Here is an 18,627-nt window from a genome sequence, read left to right as displayed (position 1 = left end):
GAAACCCCAAAAAAAAAAAAAAAAAAAAAAAGATGTTAAAAAAAAAAAATAAAGTATTGTCTCTTAAGATTTAGCCCTAGGTTTTCCCTCTCAGTAGAGGAATAAATGTGTTTGTTTCTGTTTATAAAAATCATACATGGTCACGGAAGGAAGGTATAAAAAGAAAATAAAATTCTTTCCTAATCTTACCGAACGGGATAAGTTCTACTACATCGTCACTTGATGGTAGCTTTAAGCGTAAAACTGTACCACACGTTAACTTCATTGCGCACACACACACATACACTTTCTTCTAAACTGAGACTATACTGTATCATTTTGTATCCTACATTTGTAATGATATTACAACATAAAAGTACCTTCCGAACATTGTCTTATTAAATATTCTTTTAAAATGAAATATGTTTTTAGAGATCTTTTCAGTCATAATTTTACATAGATATATAAATGAGTTTGTGCCATATGTGCTTTTTCACCATTTTGTGGGTTTTAATCTATTATCTTGTTATGGTTCTGTTTAAACCAGGTAGGTTTTGTCATTGTCTCATGTGCTCTGTTGACAGGTCAGGTAAAGCTCTGCTGTGACCGTGCTTTTTCCCGGTGATACAGCCCCTCAGTGTGTGATGGGGAGGGCACATTTTGGTGATGAAATGGAACCTTCTTATTCTTCCCTGGCTGCGACGTTCTGTCTCTGATGTATAGACATGAGTCAGTCACCAGAGTTTCTCAATCTGGCCATCCACACCATAGTGAGGAGTAATTCCCTCTGGAGAATTGGAAGCATTGGACAAAATCCTTAGTTTATGATGGGTTGGTGATTTTTGCATCCTTCTCTATGTTTCGTGAATATTTGGATGGGAAACTGAAGGATGGTAAACCAGGTCCAGCTGTCTAGTGGCAATAACATCCAGAAGTTTCTCCCCCTCTCTCTTCATGAATTTTTCCCATTCCTGTGTAATCATATTGTACTTTTCCACATTGAAGGGCATAAAGAAATCCATGCTCAGGTCAGGTCAAATCCTGTCATAAATATTCTGTTCCCTGAGGATTCAAGGTCAGGGAGAGTTTATCAAAGATACTCCAGATTCTTTGTCATCTCTCCTTCCTTGGCTCTTTTTTCCAGAAATTCCAGGACAACACTCCAAATACTTTTTCCTCCACCTGACACCAGAAGAGTTGGAGCCTGGAAAGAAGAAAGGAGGTTTAGTCATCACTAGCTTTGTGACTTTGGTTCTCACTTCCTAATGACAAAGTGATAGACTTGACCTACGTGTCCTCCAGCACGCCTTGTAGTTTTAAACTGGTAGCGTTTCTGAAGGATTCAGCTGTAACTGTTCTGAGAGATGCTCTTCACTTTGGCTTATTTTTCTGTTTTCTTCTGAAGATCTCATCTTACAGAGAAAAATAGTCCATATGCTTCAATACATCTGTGTTCTACTTTGCTTCTTCTCAATTATTTTATGACCTTAGGAAAGTCTTTGAGTTTATGCCAAGTTTTGGCATAAAGAATAAGAAAAACGTCTTGGGTCTGGCTGAAGAAGGTATCCACAGTCAAATATGTTTGGAAATTACTTCAGATCGTGCCCCCCGCTTAGTTTTGCAATGACCCGTCACTCACTAAAGACTCTTAGAAGCTCTGCAATAAGGGAACCTGTTTAATTTTGCTTAATTCAGAATTTCCCAAACATATTTGATCTTGAAATCCTTTTATTTCTGGTAGCACCCATAACATCCCTCATAATTAATGTCCCTGCCATGCATAGAGGATGCACAGCTCTGGAAGGAAGGACATCATCCCAAATTCTGCCCTTTATTGATGATGTGATCTCAGAATAAATACATTACCTCTGTGCACCTCACATTGCTCATATATCAAATGAGGGTACATAATAGCAGCCACTTCATGTGGATGAAGATTTATAGGAATATAATATGACTATGGTAATTGTGACTAATAATATTCCAACTCTGAGGTCTGGCTGTCTGGGTTTAAATTTTGTCTTTCCACTTACTGGCTTGTGACCTTAAAAACATTACTTCTGTACCTCAATTCTTCATCTGTGTGATGGGGACAAAAATTGTACCATTCTCACAGAGTTGTTGGAGGAATTCAGTCTGATTCATGTAAAACATTTAGAATTGTGCTTGGCCCACGGTAGGTACCTAGTAAGATGTTAGCACTTATGATCGTCACTGTTTGTGCTCTTGTTACTTCTATGACTGTATCAGGTGAAAGGTATTATTTTAGTTTCTTTTTTTAATTGGGATATAATTGACATATGAGTCTCAAGTATACAACATTAATGATTCAATATTTGTATATATTTGTGAAATGATCACCACTGTGAGTCTAGTTAACATCCATCACCATACATAGTTACAGTCTTTTCTTGTGATGAGGACTTTTAAGATCTCTCTTAGCAACTTTCAAATGTACAATACAGTAGCATTAACCATAGTCGTCATGCTGTACATTGCATCCAGATTAGTTTTGTCTTTTTTTTTTTAATAAATTTATTTATTTATTTTTTGGGTGCGTTGGGTCTTCGTTGCTGCGCACAGGCTTTCTCTAGTTGCGGCGAGCAGGGGCTACTCTTCACGGTGGCTTCTCTTGTTGCGGAGCACGGGCCGCAGGTGCACGGGCTTCAGTAGTTGTGGCTCGTGGGCTCTAGAAAGCAGGCTCGGTATTTGTGGCACGGGGGCTTAGTTGCTCCGCGGCATGTGGGATCTTCCCGGACCAGCAATTGAACCCGTGTCCCCTCCATTGGCAGGTGGATTCTTAATCACTGCGCCACCAGGGAAGTCCTATTTTAGTTTTTAAAAGCAACTCCTCTCACTTCAGAAAGCAGCTTAGATCCAGCACATTATTAATGCAGCATCGTACCCCTTCTGCAAATGCTTCATTCTGCCGTGTTGATATTGATCTTGTCTTCATCTAGAGTCTGTGACCCATGTCTTCCATCATCTAAGTTTTTCTGTTTGTGTGCAGGGGCGGAGAGGCCTCGGCTCTGTTTTTGTCTGGGCATCGGGAAATGGTGGGAGGAGCAAAGACCACTGCTCCTGTGATGGCTACACCAACAGCATCTACACCATCTCCATCAGCAGCACAGCCGAAAGCGGAAAGAAGCCTTGGTACCTGGAAGAGTGTTCGTCCACGCTGGCCACAACCTACAGCAGTGGAGAGTCCTATGATAAGAAAATAGTATGTGACCTTTGCATGTCTGGCATGATTGGTTTATTTGTCTTTCACTTTGGAACACAAATGGAGACCGTACATTTATATGCACAAGTAATATATGGAAATAGAAAGATTAGCTGATTACTCAACACAGGTATTTGTAAATATTATCGTTCCGTTACCAAGTCATTGAAAAAGCCTGTCTGGGTCATTACATTCCAGCATTGAATGTGGCCTTAGACATGATTAAGCTTCAGATTTATGGAAGACAAATGAATGGACTACATTCACCTTGTGAGTAGGTGGCAGAGAAAAGACAGTGTGGGATCCTCAGCCCAGTTCCCTATCACTCTGTCCCCGTACTGCCTTTGAACTTCAGCTTGAGTACTTGGGTTTCAAAGTAGGTCCAACGAATTCAGTGTGACCTAAACCTATGTAAAAGGTGCACAGTAGTCCTGTGTGATCTGCTTACCAACATGCTCTGCTCTCTATGCATATGGTAAAATGGTTAAGAGTTCAGGTTTGCAGGTCCAGCCTGCGTGGCTTTCATTCACTCTGGAACTATTTACTAGCTGGGGAACTTTGGATACATGACTTAATTTTTCTGTCTCAAGATCCTTACCTGTAAAATGAGGGCATTTAGTAATACCTAGTTCATGGAGTTATTTCAGTGATTATGAGGAAGTAGATAGAAAGTGCTCTGCACACTACCTGACCCATTGGTGCTCAAAAAAGGTCTTTTAGGATGCCCCACACTGTGCGACTGACTCTAAGTTTCAGACACCTTTGCACTTTGCTCTTTTCCTGATCATGGTTTTATAAAATGTCTCGTGGTTTGTCTTTCTAAAGTGGAGCTAAGCTGCTATACGTGACACTTTTTAGCATTTAGCCAACACTGTGCTTTCAGATCCTGTGATTCACGCAGGTTTGGTTCACTCTGCGATGCTCCATCTGGCTTTATACAGCGGTGGAAATAGAGGTGATAAGATACTCCCTCATTCCTGTAATTCTTCATTCATATCTATTTTGTTCCTCTTGATTCCTGATTACTATAGGATTTTCACGTTTGATTTCTCGGCTACCTTTCACTTTCCTCTTAAGTTACATTTTTCAGATTGATTTAAATAAAAACTGCCTACCCCTATGCATATCCCATCTGTCCCCATCTTTCTCTAACCCCTTTATAATAATTGGGTTAAAAATATGCACATGAGTAACCCTGGAAGTACCTCCATCATACATCAGTAAACATATTCCACAATACAAAGTGGAATATAAAAGGAGAAAATACAGAGGTGACAAGTTTTGAAGTTCCATGGCTTTCTTCATGGGAAAGTGATGCTCTCTGATACTTTACCATCATTATGGAAATGTTCTAATCTAGGAATGTTCCTTTGGCTTTCAAATTTGCTCATCTCTCAGAGCTCCTGGTCAAGGCCCACTAATACTGAGTGGCATCCATCAGTTCTGCATCATGAAAATCCTGATGAAAACTCTCTGGAATAAGAATTGTCTTCCCAAACTTCTGGAGTCTGAAGGCATGTTAATGAAAACTCGCCATTGCTTCACAGTAAATATGCCCATCTAGTGCTATTATTTCCTATGGGGCAGTTGTTGTGAGAGAGGTGTTTTCAAGTTCCATAAGTGCCTTCCTTAAGAGAAGATTATAATCCAGTGGGCAAAATGTCAATATAGTCCCAGATGGAAGAGCACAGTGCAGATAGAGGGACCTCAAAATTGCTACCCTGAGATTTACTCCTTAGACTTGACCTTCCTGGGCTTTTCATCACTATTTACTGTGATGGTGTGGTAGCTGCTATGACCCCCATTGACTGGCTGCTCATTTAGGATTCTTCCACAGACGGACAAATCGATCATTCTGTGGTGAGGGACAGGGCTTGAGAGGAAAGATGGACACCATGATTTAATGTCAATATCCTTGATTCAGGTCATATTTCACTTTTCCCTAGTTGCTGCTTCTGATATCAAAACCTTTACTGACTCACTCAATATATAAAGTTATCTATTTAACTTTTACTTGGCTCTACCTTTTGTTTAACCTCTCCCATTTTCATGGCAGCAACTTAGTACGAATTTTTCTCTAGCCAGTTCTCAGATTCTCTTATTTTGCCTGAATCTCCAGATTACCCTCAATTGGAGAGAAATGTGGTAGCTGTTTCAAATTATAATCTCTAGCTACAGACAGACCACTCAGTGGCTGAGTAACCTTTACCGAGCCTTGGTTTCCTCATCTGTAAAATGGAGGTAAAGCCAGAACCAACCTCATAAATTTTCATGAAGACAGCAATATACGGAGTATAAGGTACTTACACAACGCCTGGGCCAACGAGCCACCTAGTAAGTGGCTGGTACCCTTGTTCCCTAAGTCAGTGTAGCTTTCTGTATCGTGGGAGCTTAGGCTGGTCATTTTTCCAGCTGTTGTTAACAGAGGTGCTTGTTGCACCTTCGTTTTTCCAATCTGTAGAACCACGATCTGTTCCACCCACCCCGTAAAGAATGGCACTTTGATGGTAAACACGTTAACAGTTGGAACATGAGTAGAGTTGGCGGCAACATCAGGCTTTTATGGTCCAGCTGCCCCTTTTCCTTCTAGATGTCAGAATGACAAATAATCCTGCTCTGCGCTTGGGACCTTTTCTTCACCACGCTTTGAACCAGATGTCTGTGGTCCCTCAGAGATGCCCGCATCCTGTTAGTGGCATCCGTGATTGAGTGTTACCGGAACAGCAGTGTCTCCCTTTGTTCTGGGGCTCCCCTCCCCAGTCCGTCCATTTCCTTTTGTCATTTGCAGCTTCTTCAGAAGAGCACCGTTGTCATTCTTCATTCATAGAGCACCTTTGTGAGCTGAACTGAGGCAGACGCTGAGGATCTAGGAGAGAGGAAAGATCTCACTGCTTCTGGGATAGCACTTTCGTTAAATAATTTTTTCTTGTCCTTTTCATGGTGTGCAAGTAAGAAAACCTTGCCCTGAGTTTCAGAAAGTAGCCAAGTCTCCATCCCTTGGTTTCCTACCATCACTATCGTACAGTTGTGGACCTTGGTATTCCACACATGCTTTAATAGATTCGGATCAGTGATGGCCTTGAGCCTTATTATAGCAAGTGAAGCAACCAAAATATCAAGATTACTATGATAAGAAGCTCCCCTGTAAGGTAAATAGAAATAAGTTGAAGTGACTGGTTATTATGAAATAATGTTTTTATTAACAACACCGTATACATTTTATTCCATGCCAGACATGTAGTACATTTACAGTTATATTAACATGTCATAAATATAACATTTTTTTCCCTTCTAATGTGTGCCTGGTAGTGTGCTATGCACATTGAATGCATCCTCTCTTTGTATCACCAAAACATTATGCAGGAAGATCAAGTATTGTCCCCACTTTACAGATGAGAAAACTAAAGTTTGAAAGGTTAAAAGAAACACACGTAGTAAGTGGTAGAGTCTGGATTCCAACCAAAGTTGTGTTGAACCCCCAGCCCACCTTGTAACCAATGTGCTGTCATGCCCTGGATCCTTTCCAGGGACATCCAGCATGGGGCTGTATAAAAGAATGGTGCTTTTCTTGCCTGTTTGGGGTTGTCTTCACAGTGGTTAAAAAAAAAAAAAGAAAAGTATGTGGACTATATAGGCATCCACTCTTTTTCACTACTTGGCCCACTCGTTCTTTTTGAATATGGAAAGTAATTTTAATTTTTAAATTTATTACCTTTACTTTCATTTATATTCTTGATGACAGTGTATTCAATCAAATTTTATACACTCCGAATACAATGAGCAATTTGCTTTATAGTCCTTTAGATAAGCGTTGTCCAGTAGAACTTTCTGCTAGGATGGAAAGGTTCTCCATCTGTGCTGCCAAAATGGTAGTCACTAGACACACATGGCTGTCGAGCATGTTAAATGTGGCCAGTGCAGTGGAAGAACTTTAATTTTAATTCCGATTAAATTTTAGCTGATTTAAATTTAAATATCCACATGGGACTATTGGTGACTATATTGAACAGCACATTTTTATTTTTATGGCTCACTAATTTTGAATTTCATGCCGTTAGACCTCTTCCTAACCCCCTCAGACGATCGATCGGTCTTCTTGCAAAACACCTAAGCCCTTTGCCAGTCTAAGTGGCTAATTCCTGTGGCCTGGCGTTGAACTCCCCAAAGTTACCTTTTGCCTTTTGTGTGATTTCAAACCAGGGCCCTCCTGTGCGACTCGTGTCATCTGGCAGGAACACTCTCTTCCCAGAAACCACTTCATTTATGCCTCTTCTCAAATCTCCTATCAGGGAGGCTGTTCTTCCTCACCTTCCCCTGAAAGAGTGGCACTCCCCTCCCCCCAAACTCTACTCTTTTATCCTGTTCAGTTTTCTTTCTAGCGTCCTTAGAGCTACTTAACATGATGTTATACGGTTTTTTATTGACTGTTTTCCATGCTAGAATGGAAACCACTTGAGGTTGAAGACTTTGTTCTTTCCCAGAGCCTGAGCTTGATAAATGTTCAGGAGTAACTGACATTGAGAAAGAGAGAAGCCTCACAAGGCGTTTAAACAGTCACAGGTGGCAGGTAGGTGCTCTCTTTCTTTCAGAGAATCTTCCTCTACTGGTAGGTTGGAGAAAGGCAAAGGGTACGTGACAATATATTTCACATAGGAAATTGCCTGCAGGAATCCTGCTGTATAAAGCTGTACATCCAACTATCCTTAGTGTCAAGGAGCCTTAAAGATCCTGTCTTTATGTAACCCTTCACTACCTCCTGAATTTCTCCCAAGTTCTTTGTTAGAGGTAAAGCTCCCCTCTCTCCCCAGTCACTCCCATCATTAAATTATCTGTTTCTTTTGGGACTTGTTCAGCCTTTGTCTTTTTTTCCTCTAGTAATTTGTCTCAGTGATTGGAATATGGGGGCCATCGTATTCCTCCTGGGTCTTGTGAGCCCGGGTTTAAATATGTGCTCTGCTCAGCCCTCTTCTGATGTCATTTTATTTATTTGTGTTCAAAACAAACTTGCTGCCTGGGGTATCTCAGGGTTGGCCTGAAAGACCAGTTCCATTGGAGGAATTATCTTATTGCTTTTAATATTCCTAAGCAGCTACACATTTCCTTTTGCAGAAAGTACCCTCTCCACTAACGAATTTGTTATTCAGATGCAGTCATTACTATCATCTCTCTGTTTCTCCTTTTGATTTGGGAAATGTCATGATTTTTCCTGAGTGAAAGACTAGCAAATCCAGATGTATTTAGTTTGTATAGACGTCTGATCCATATTCTCTCGAGAATGTTAAAAAGAAGGAGGGAAAGTTTATGCCTAAAAAATTCTGATTTTGATTGTGGCCCGAAGGGGAATGGCGATACCCACTGGTTGACGGGGGCTGGATCGCAAGGCCATTTTCACCATAATTGCTGGTGATGGTCTGGAACTGCCACCTTTGCTCTCATGGGTGACTACACTCTGTAGCTCAGCTTTTTCTTTTGCTGCCATTTCAGGATTTAATATTTCACCACTTACGAGCTCTTTAGTGGCTGCATGTCATTGGGCTCATGAATCTCTCTGAGCCTCCATTTCCTTAGTTAATAAATAGTATTGATATATCTTCCTCGCAGAGTTCTTGTGGATCCAATATAATTTTATACACAACTGTGTGCACACGTACGCGCCTATCGTTCATTGCCTTGCGCTTTGCAAGTTGCTGGTGGTGGTGGTGGTTTTAGAAGCAGTGCAGCTAGTGTTAGCAATAGTAGTCGGAAGAGAAATGGCTATACTTTAGCCCCTGGATTGTATATATACACATACACACATAATTTTTGTAGGCTGCTTATAAGTTTATGTAAGTCTTATTTGGAGAATCGATAAAGAAGTAACCTTGAAGTCTTTCCTAATAAGTGGGAGAGTTTAAAACAGAACAAAATGTATAAAGGAGCTTGACACTAGTAATTCAACTTAACAATTAAATACTGTACCTCTGTTCTATACCCAGCACTGAGCTGAACATTATAGAGATTCAAAAAATGATATAAGATGGGATCCTTCTCTAGTGATAGCAACCTCACATTGATAAGCAAAACCTTACGTTTGCACTTTACAGTTACAGATTCTCAGTGCAACATGGGAGTGGAATTTTGTGTAGCCTTGTCAGTCATTTGGTGAACACAGAAAGCATTAGTTAGTCTTTGGTTCCTTTATATTTTGCTGTGCTTAATAAATCAGCTTCTCCTAGTTTATTCGTTAACACATTTAAGATGTAGTTTCTGCCCTTATCCTGCTCCAGAGCTGTGTGTGAAACAGGTTTTTTTTTTTTTTTTGGCACCTTTCTAATCCAAATCCAAATCAACACAAGAAACAAATTCAACCTAACAGAATCATTTCATGTTTTAAAAATATCTGTTCAGTTGCTCTTTTAACAGATATGAGACAATATGGCACCTTCAAAATAAAACAGATCACAAGATATCAGGGAGATAGAAACTCCTAACTGTGTAAAGACTTGTCATTTATGGCCAGCCTCAATCTGAACTGAGATTCCCTGGAGAATTACATCAACAGGCTAGAATAAAAGATCCAATCAGCCCAAGTAATTGAAATGTGAAATACTCGGAAATAAGAGCTTAGGATGAGAAAAAGGGACGGTTCTTCGCAGCAGAAGCCTGACTCGACCTGAATACCCACCCCATCTCACCAAATCAAGATGACATCCCAAACTTCGTGGAGTCCAAAAGCCCATCTGCTACCCATCCCGGGAGAGGCTGAAAATCTAATTTGCTGATCAAGACAGCTTTGATCTGGTGTGAGGCCTGGTGTCATCTCCTGTTTCCTTCACTCTGATGGGCAGAAATGATATTTTCTTGAGCAATCTGAGAAGTTCTGTGGAGAAAAATTCTGTTTCTGATTTGGGTAGTGAATTTGGGGAATTTAGAGCATGCAAGATGCTCCAGCGGGACCAAAACCAAATTCTGAGACATTCTAAAATGGAATTGAAACTTAATGTGCTTTATTGTTCTGTTTTCACATATCAACTCTCTGAATTCCCAGCCCCATGATGTGGGCCAACCGTTGAATGCAACTTTTCCTTTAAATTACACTGTCAGTTCTTGTATGCATGTGTTGTGATTAATGGGGTTACCCCATGTGGTTCCAGTTTGGGGAGCATCATTTTTCTTTAAAATTGCACGCTCCTTGGTGGTCTTTGCCTTTTCTTTCTAAAGATGGACATAAAAATTTCCTGGTGCTGTGCGTTCTCTTAATGATGAAAACCTGCCTTAGATCTTTCTGGTAATTTACACCTCAATATCTCGACCACTGACAGTAACTTCCTCTTGAAATGACCCAGCTGGAGTTTCCACTTAAAGCAGGATGAGAAGGGAGTGAGGATGTTTTTGTTTCTTTCTCTCCATTCCTTTTAACCTCCATCCTCTCCATCACCTTCCTGTTCCACTCCCTTTCTACCCCTACTCACTACTCAAGTTTCATTTAGTTAAAGTGATTGGAAATAAAAAGAAAAGCACAATGATGATGATGTGGAATTCCACAAACTTGCCTATATTAATAGCATTTAACAGTAAATTGGTGTTTATATATGAAAGTACTAAGTGGCTGTTTACTTAAGTATATATCATTTGTGTATATACTTGCGGATCCTATTTGGATGGAGCGTATTCCTATGGCCAACCCAACATCATAACATTTTTATTGTTCACTGGAGGTGAGGCTGGAGGTAGCTATTTATTACACTCGCACATGCTGCACACACTTGGCATCTCTATTCTGGATTTGTTTCTGTACATTGAAAGCGTCTGGTGCAGCTGAAGAATAAGCAAAATGAGCCAACTGAGAAAACATCATGAAAAATCTTGAATTCAGGCACAAGTCATTGGAAAAAAAAAAAAAACTTGGCAAAGGAATGTGACCGTGAGGGTGAGGTAAAATGAGAAAAATGCAGGCAAGGCCACCTCTCAACAACAGTATATCTGGAGACCTGGAAACAGGCTGCTGCTGGGGTATTTATACATTGACTTAGGGACCAGGCCTTTGGAAAATAAGGCTGCAAATTCACCCATCATTTCAAATGAAATAGAAATCACTTTTTAACAGTCCATCAATCCTACTTCTGAGTACATATCCAAAAGAATTGAAAACAGGATCTGAGGACTTCCCTGGTGGTGCCGTGGTTAAGAGTCCGCCTGCCAATGCAGGGGACACGAGTTTGAGCCCTGGTCCAGGAGGATCCCGCATGCCGCGGAGCGGCTAAGCCTAGTGCACCATGACTGCTGAGCCTGCGCTCTAGAGCCCGGGAGCCACAACTACTGAAGCCCATTTTCCTAGAGCCCGTGCTTCACCACAAGAGAAGCCACCGCAATGAGAAGCCCGCGCACCGCAATGAAGAGTAGCCCCCACTCACGGCAACTAGAGAAGGCCCTCGCGCAGCAACGAAGACCCAATGCTGCCATAAGGAAGGGAGGAAGGAAAAAAAAGAAAAGAAAAAAGAATTACGAAAAGGCCAGATGTGGGTCTAAAGGAGTTGGTCTTTAAAAAAAAAAAAAAAAAGAATTGAAAACAGGATCTGGAAGAGATATTTACACACCTCTGTTTATTGCAGCATTATTCACAATAGCCAAGAGGTGGAAGCAACCCAAATGCCAATTGACAGATGAATGAATAAAGAAAATATACTATATAATACAATGGAATATTATGCAGCCTAAAAAGAAGGAAATCCTGCCACATGCTACAACACAGTTGAGCCTTGAGGACGTTATTCTAAGTGAAATAAGCCAATCATAAAAAAGACAAATGCTGCATAATTCCACTTACATGAGGTACCTAGAGCAGTGACAGTCACAGAAGCAAGCAGTAGAATGGTGGTTGCCAGGGGCTGGGGAGGGGCCATGGGGAGGTGTTTAATGGGTAGAGTTTCAGTCAAGCAAGGTGAAAATGTCGTAGAGCTCTAGGATTGCACAGCAAAGTGCATATAATTAGCAATACTGTACTGTACACTTAAAAAGTTGCTAAAAGGGTAAATCTGTGTTATGTGTTTTTTTTTTTACCTGGCTCCCTCCAAAAAGAAATACCTTTTTAACATCAACAATTGAAAAATCTCAGAAGTTTCTTAATGTAGAAGTGGGTAGGGCTCTATTTACCCAGACATCTTGCGAACATCCACTGTGGAGGCTCAGAGGATGGCTAGCTAATCACGTCTGTGAATCTAGAAACAACTTGCCCTGCTTGCCAAACACGCAGTCGGGCTCTTGCCCAGCTCTCAGTTATGCCAGAAAAGAGTGCAAGGCTTGTCTCCTCTCTCCCACCACCTATCTATGTGGTTCTCTATATTTTTACTCTTTCTCCCATTTCTTTTGTATCAGTGCCTCTCTGGTATGGCTAATCTGGTAATATTAGTGGTGTCAAAAGGCATAAAGAACAGACAGCACTGATGGCCTCGTGTGAAACTGAATCACCAGGATGTCAGTCTCGATTCATGACAGATAATTAAAGAGCCCCTTCATACATCCTCACGTGACACTGAGGAAACTTTTAGGGGAGGACTCATGTCTAAACAGGTATGCAGTGCTTTCTTTCGGCGATGAGCAAATTTCTTTCCAAATCAGCTAATCTGCATTCTTCTCTTGAAGGATGCACCTTAGAAAAGCAAGGCTTTGTTTTCACCACCACTGTCCCCCTACACCTTTCTGATGACCTTTCACCTCCGTTTTCTTATCTGTAAAATATGGGCAATATACTTGTCTTGATGACTGAGAAAGCTTTACTAATGTCTTCCAATAACTACAGTGAGACTCCTAAGTTCATCTCACAAGCCTTGTAGCTTCCCAACAGGAGGGCTGTTAGTCCCAAGGGGGCAGAAAAGGATTCTTATCAGGAAGGGAGGATCTTAGATATTACAGTGGTTTGCAAAATTATATACCATAGTGCTTTATTTCTCTTGTTATGAAGATTCTGCATTTAATTTTTCTTCTTTCATGAAATGATCATGGAACAAAGGTTGAGAAACACTGCCCTTGCTGGTGGGCATGTTATTCAGCCACAACTGAAGTGAACTAGATTCAAACCAAGAGGAAAAAAATGATCTAGTTCTCACATTTTGATTTTTAAAAAATAGAAAATGGCTAATCTCCTGTAATATACAGGCATGCACTTAGAGCTGTTCATTTCACACCAAGTACACTGGATTCAACCTTGTTTTTAGTGTTTGTGTTAAATCTATCAGGAAGTCTTGGTTCATCCAAGTCACATTTCTGTGCATTCTAAAAATGAGTCTGTAAGCAAAGTTCCTTCTAGGGCAGAATAAATCTTTTGCTTGAAACCTGCAGCTTTTCCAATGTAATAGTTCTAGGAGGGCAGGAACAAGACCCTGTGCTTTTATTCATTATGCTAGGTGCTTAACTCAGTGTCTGTTTGTTGGATCAACATGTTTGATTATTTAAAATGTTGGAGTAATGAAAGAACTTTCGTTTTAACTAAAGCTGGGACCAGAGAGAGGCAAGTGAGGTGCCTAGGGTGTAAAATTTAAGGATACACTTGCACAACCCGTATGTTTCGGGCCAAAGGCTCACCTCAGTCCTCACCCTGGTTGTAACACAAGTGGAATCCAATTTCCAAACCCTCCCCTTTTCCGAGTTGATTTACACAGGCGATTCTCTGGAAGTGATACAGTCACAGGAGTGCAGGAGCAAGGAATTTAAAACAACTATTTCAACACCCCTCCAGTTTTATGAGTAAATTTCTTTTTACTTGCATGTGACTCACATTGACCCCAGAGCCCTAAATTTTCCACTTCTGTCTTCTAGATCACTACGGATCTGAGGCAGCGTTGCACGGACAACCACACTGGGACATCGGCCTCAGCCCCCATGGCTGCAGGCATCATTGCACTGGCCCTGGAAGCCAAGTAAGCCTTTATCTCCATATGTCTCCACTGGCGACAGCCCCTCAGCTCAAGGACAGTTTACCCCTTCGCTAGTATACAATCTTGAGCACAACAAGCCAGAATATAATCTTCCCAATTCCACCTTTAAAACTGCAAAGATTAGGCCTTAAGAAAAGCTTCCCCTCTGTTAAGGGAAAAGGCAACTTTTTTGGTTTTTATCTTCTTAAGAAATCAAACTGTGTAATTACTTTATTGTGGAGTCATAGTGCAAGCATGCCAGTTGGCTGTAACACTCTTGCCTTGTTGAGGTTTTTATTCTAGTTGGGGAATGTTCTGTGAATCTCAGAAAGCTTAGGTCTGCCCACTTCTGGTTCCTTTCCCTGCAGGACAGCAATGCAGCTCAGATTCCATGACAGTAGAACTGTCACAGACTCACTCTGGGGAGCAAAACACGTCAAGGTCATATGACAGGAGCCCAGGAAGAAAGACAACCCACTTAACTTAAATCCTTCTTAATGTAGTCAAATTTGGTGTTTAAAAGATCCCTTTGAAAGGCCCCCTCAGGTTATTTTAGGTTCTTAGGTTAGATTTATATGGTGGTAGGTCTCCTCTCTTCTTTCTCCAAGCACCAATAGATTAGTTTGTCTTAACTCTTTGAAAACCTAATAGAGATCTACACTCCCTTACCCTCAATTTCAAAAGCCAAAATAGCCTGAAAACTGAAAGTTGTTTTTTTGCACATTTGACACCAAAACTCATTTGATGGCAAAGCTTGCCCAGAACTGATTTGAAGCTATTTTCAGGCTTTATGTATTGTGAAAACTCATACATTTCACTATAGAAGCATTAATATCTTTGATTATGAGGTGCTAGCTTGGACCCCACTGGGAGTTTTGTGTACCATATGCTGTGGACATCATATCTGAAAAAATTTTGAATTCCGAACATATCTGGCCCAAAGATTTTATAAAAGGGATTGTGGGCCTGAACTCTGAGGCCATCCCTACAAGAGGATCATAACAAGAAGGAATTGAAGTAATGACATAACTGTTTTTCCAGAAATAGCCTTGCATCCCTGCCCTAGGGAGGAATGGAAAGATTCTTTCATATAAACCTGAGGTAGAGCCATAGCAGGTGACAGGGAAAGAATACAAGAATCATGATGAGACTCAGGTATTAATAAGAACAGTACAGTTTCATTCCCAGTACATATTGGCTTCCCAGCATTTACAGCTGACTCTCTATAACGCAGACAGCCTCTGTCAAGGCAGTTGGGCCTCAATGTAATATGGATTCGGTAAATTGCTAAGTCATGTGTAACTCCTTGGACTGAGACAGGCAGAAGAACACAGGCTCTGGATATGGTGCTATCTTAGTCCATTCAAGCTGCTGTAACAAAATACCATAAACCGAGTAGCTTATAAACAACAAACACTTATTTCTCACAGCTCTCGAAGCTGGAAAGTCCAAGGTCAAGGTGCCAGCAGACTTGGTGTCTGGCAAGGACCCACTTCCTAGTTGGCTTTACATGGTAGAAGAAAGGGGCAAGGGAGATCTCCGGATAAATGTCTCTTATAAGGGCACTGATCCCATTAAAGAGGGCTCCAGCCTTGTGACCTAATCACCTCCCAAAGGCCCTACCTCCTAATACTCTCACATTGGGTGTTAAGTTTCAACATACGAATTTTAAGGGGACACAAATATTCAGACCATTAGCAGGTACCATATCTTTTGGTGGCCTCCTGCCCCTAAGCATTGACATTGAGAGATATTTAAGCTCCCATCAATGTTTGGATTTCTTTTGTTTGGGCAGGGTTAAATATTAAATCATTTCAACATATTTTATCTTTTAAAGTGTTAAAAGTTTAGCGAGGAGCTGGCACTTATTCTATTCTCACTTTATAACTTTTCACTGGACTGTTCTGACAGCAGATTGAGTGTGTTTTTAATTTGGTGACTATACGTTGGATTTTGAAAAATATATCGTCTTCATTCTGAAATTCTGGGTTGTTTCTCTGGAATAGTCTCCTGTCCACAAACTACTAAAAAAAAAAAATCAGGAATTCTTCCTGCACCTCCCCATTTCCCAAAAAAAGGATATAATCTCAAATTTGGCAACCAAGTACCATAACTGTGGCTGTACAGCACATGCTACTCAGTTCCTTGAAATACTACTATAACACTAATATTTTCAACAATAATTCTTTTAACCACTATTTAAGCTCAAATGAAAAATCCTTAATTTTATGCCTCAAACAACACACTCAGTTGGATAAGGTTGCTTTGGGGCTGGGGAACACACTGTAAAGCTGCCTGTTTTCTTTCCCTTTGCATTTTGAGCTTTTTTTTTTTTTTTTTTTCGCGGTACGCGGGCCTCTCACCGCTGCGGCCTCTCCCGTCGCGGAGCACAGGCTCCGGACGCGCAGGCCCAGCGGCCACGGCCCACGGGCCCAGCCGCTCCGCGGCACGCGGGATCCTCCCGGACCGGGGCACGAACCCACGTCCCCTGCATCGGCAGGCGGACTCCCAACCACCGCGCCACGAGGGAAGCCCGAGCATTTTTTTAAGATTGATTTTTGCCAAAACTGCAATGGGTGGAAGGAAGGTCCTAGGATAGAGTTTATGTAGAAAATCCACTGTATTTTAAGATTTTAAACAGTCTAGTCCGATCATGCGGCCAAAGTATATAGTAAACAACCAGATCAGGTGAGAAAGAAGAAACCTTTCCTTGCATCTCTATCGGTTTGTTCTACAGGCCAATCTTTGCCTGTAAGTGAAGCTGAAAGTTGGGGGAAAGAGGTCTGGGTGCCTCAAGAGTGGGTCAGGCATGGATGTTAAACTAGCATCAATTAGCAATGGGCCTCCCACCAGACAAAAAAGTATCTAAATAGCAAAGAGCTCAAGTAACAGTGTACCAAGGTTGCAGTTGTTCTCAACAAAGCTAAGTTTAACCCTTGGTAAGTGTACCTCACCCAGTCACCCAGCCTCCACCACTAGCACTTCTTAACAACACTTAAACCTTGGTATTTTGAGATTCAGCCTTTGCTATCACAAGTTGAAGAGCCTGATAGTAGTTCCCTGTTATCCACGTTCCAAGACCCCCAGTGGATGCCTTTAACCACAGATAGTACCAAGCCCTCTATGTACTATGATTTTTCCTCTAAGTACATACCTATAACAAAGTTTAATTTATAAATTAGGCACAGTAAGAAATGAAGAACAGTAACTAAAAATAGAACAATTATAACAATATACTGTATTAAAAGTTATGTGAATGTGGTCTCTCTCAAAACATCTTATAGAACCATACTCATTCTTCTTGTGATGATGTGAGATGATAAAATGCCTCCGTGTTGAGATGAAGTGAGGTGAATGGCATAGGCATTGGGACGTAGTGTTAGGCTACTACTGACCTTCTGATGATACGTCAGAAGGAGGGGTCATCTTTGGGTAATCTGGATCATCACGCCATGGTTGGCGATCCCAGGTGGGACAGGGCTGGACAGTATGAGATTTCATTGCACTACTCAGAAGGCTGTACAATTTAAACTTATGAATTGTTTGTTTCTGGAATTTTCCATGTAATATTTTTAGACCATGGTTGACCATGCATAAATGAAACCGCAGAAAGAGAAGACAAGCATTGGGGCGGGGAGGTGGACCACTGTACTCCCTTATAAGGAGGGAAGAGAGAAAGCCAGAGCTGGGCAGAATTCTGGCCCAGGACTCTGTCCAGCACTTCAGATATTCACCCCCTGCTCAGGTCAGATGAGTCACTGGATGAGGCTGAGTGTTCAGCTGAAAAGCTGCAGGCGGGGACTGCCAGTCCCTATCCAGCTGCATATCCCAGCTCTTTCTGCCCGACAAGGAGAAATGCATCCTTTCTCCTAACGTCACTAGGTTACAGTAGTATATACTCAGGGAAAACTGCCACCTCCCAGCTTCTTTACAGCCTGCTTCCTTTACGTCCCCGCGTGCTTGCTTGCATTGGCACATTTGCCTGGATCAGTAGGACTGTGGGTCCTACTCTGGATGCTACTCCAACGGTTGACCTCTCTACATTGTGAGTCTTCTTACTCCCCTAAGGTTGGAGCTTTCCAAAAAATCTTCTTAGGAGACTAAGGGAAGAGAATATGAAAACAAAACATAGAAACAAGCTTAAAGTGTTCAGATCTCTTATCTGAATGCAACACAAGTTTGGTCATTAACTCTGCTGTGATAACTAATAGGACTCCCAGGCCATCCTTATCCTGTGCGGTATGTAAGAACATGTGTTGTAAGAAACTCCACTGTAACTAACACACCCCCAGATCCTTGGGTAAAAGTGTACCGCTCCCAAGACTGGAAGGATTCTCAGTTCTAAAAACCTACCTCCTTTCCTTTTTTGTCCTGAGTCTGAGCCTCTTTAAGCTCTACAGCCACCTCTGACAGTCTGATCATAACTTTGCCTTTCTAATTACTAAACAATTTCCTCCTGCTCCTAAAAATGTTACCTGGCTGCGAGAAGCTCTAACTGTTTTCCCTTCTAAAAATCAGGAGCAATTTCAGAAT

The 18,627-nt window shown here is 41.3% G+C and overlaps 1 protein-coding gene across 1 annotated transcript in view; it reads left to right on the top strand.

The window, feature by feature from the left end:
- Positions 1–18,627, top strand: part of PCSK5 (proprotein convertase subtilisin/kexin type 5) — a 324,200-nt gene that overhangs the window by 185,019 nt on the left and 120,554 nt on the right. Inside the window, exons 8-9 of the mRNA XM_007450986.1 lie at positions 2,990–3,202; positions 13,997–14,097. Of these exons, the coding sequence (XP_007451048.1) occupies positions 2,990–3,202; positions 13,997–14,097 (314 nt within the window). The remainder of the gene's footprint in view (positions 1–2,989; positions 3,203–13,996; positions 14,098–18,627) is intronic.

Source organism: Lipotes vexillifer, unplaced genomic scaffold, assembly GCF_000442215.2.
Source record: "Lipotes vexillifer unplaced genomic scaffold, Lipotes_vexillifer_v1.1 scaffold204, whole genome shotgun sequence".
NCBI classification, from domain to species: domain Eukaryota; kingdom Metazoa; phylum Chordata; class Mammalia; order Artiodactyla; family Lipotidae; genus Lipotes; species Lipotes vexillifer.
Note: the sequence above shows the minus strand (reverse complement) of the source record. Positions and strands in the feature narration are given on the sequence as shown.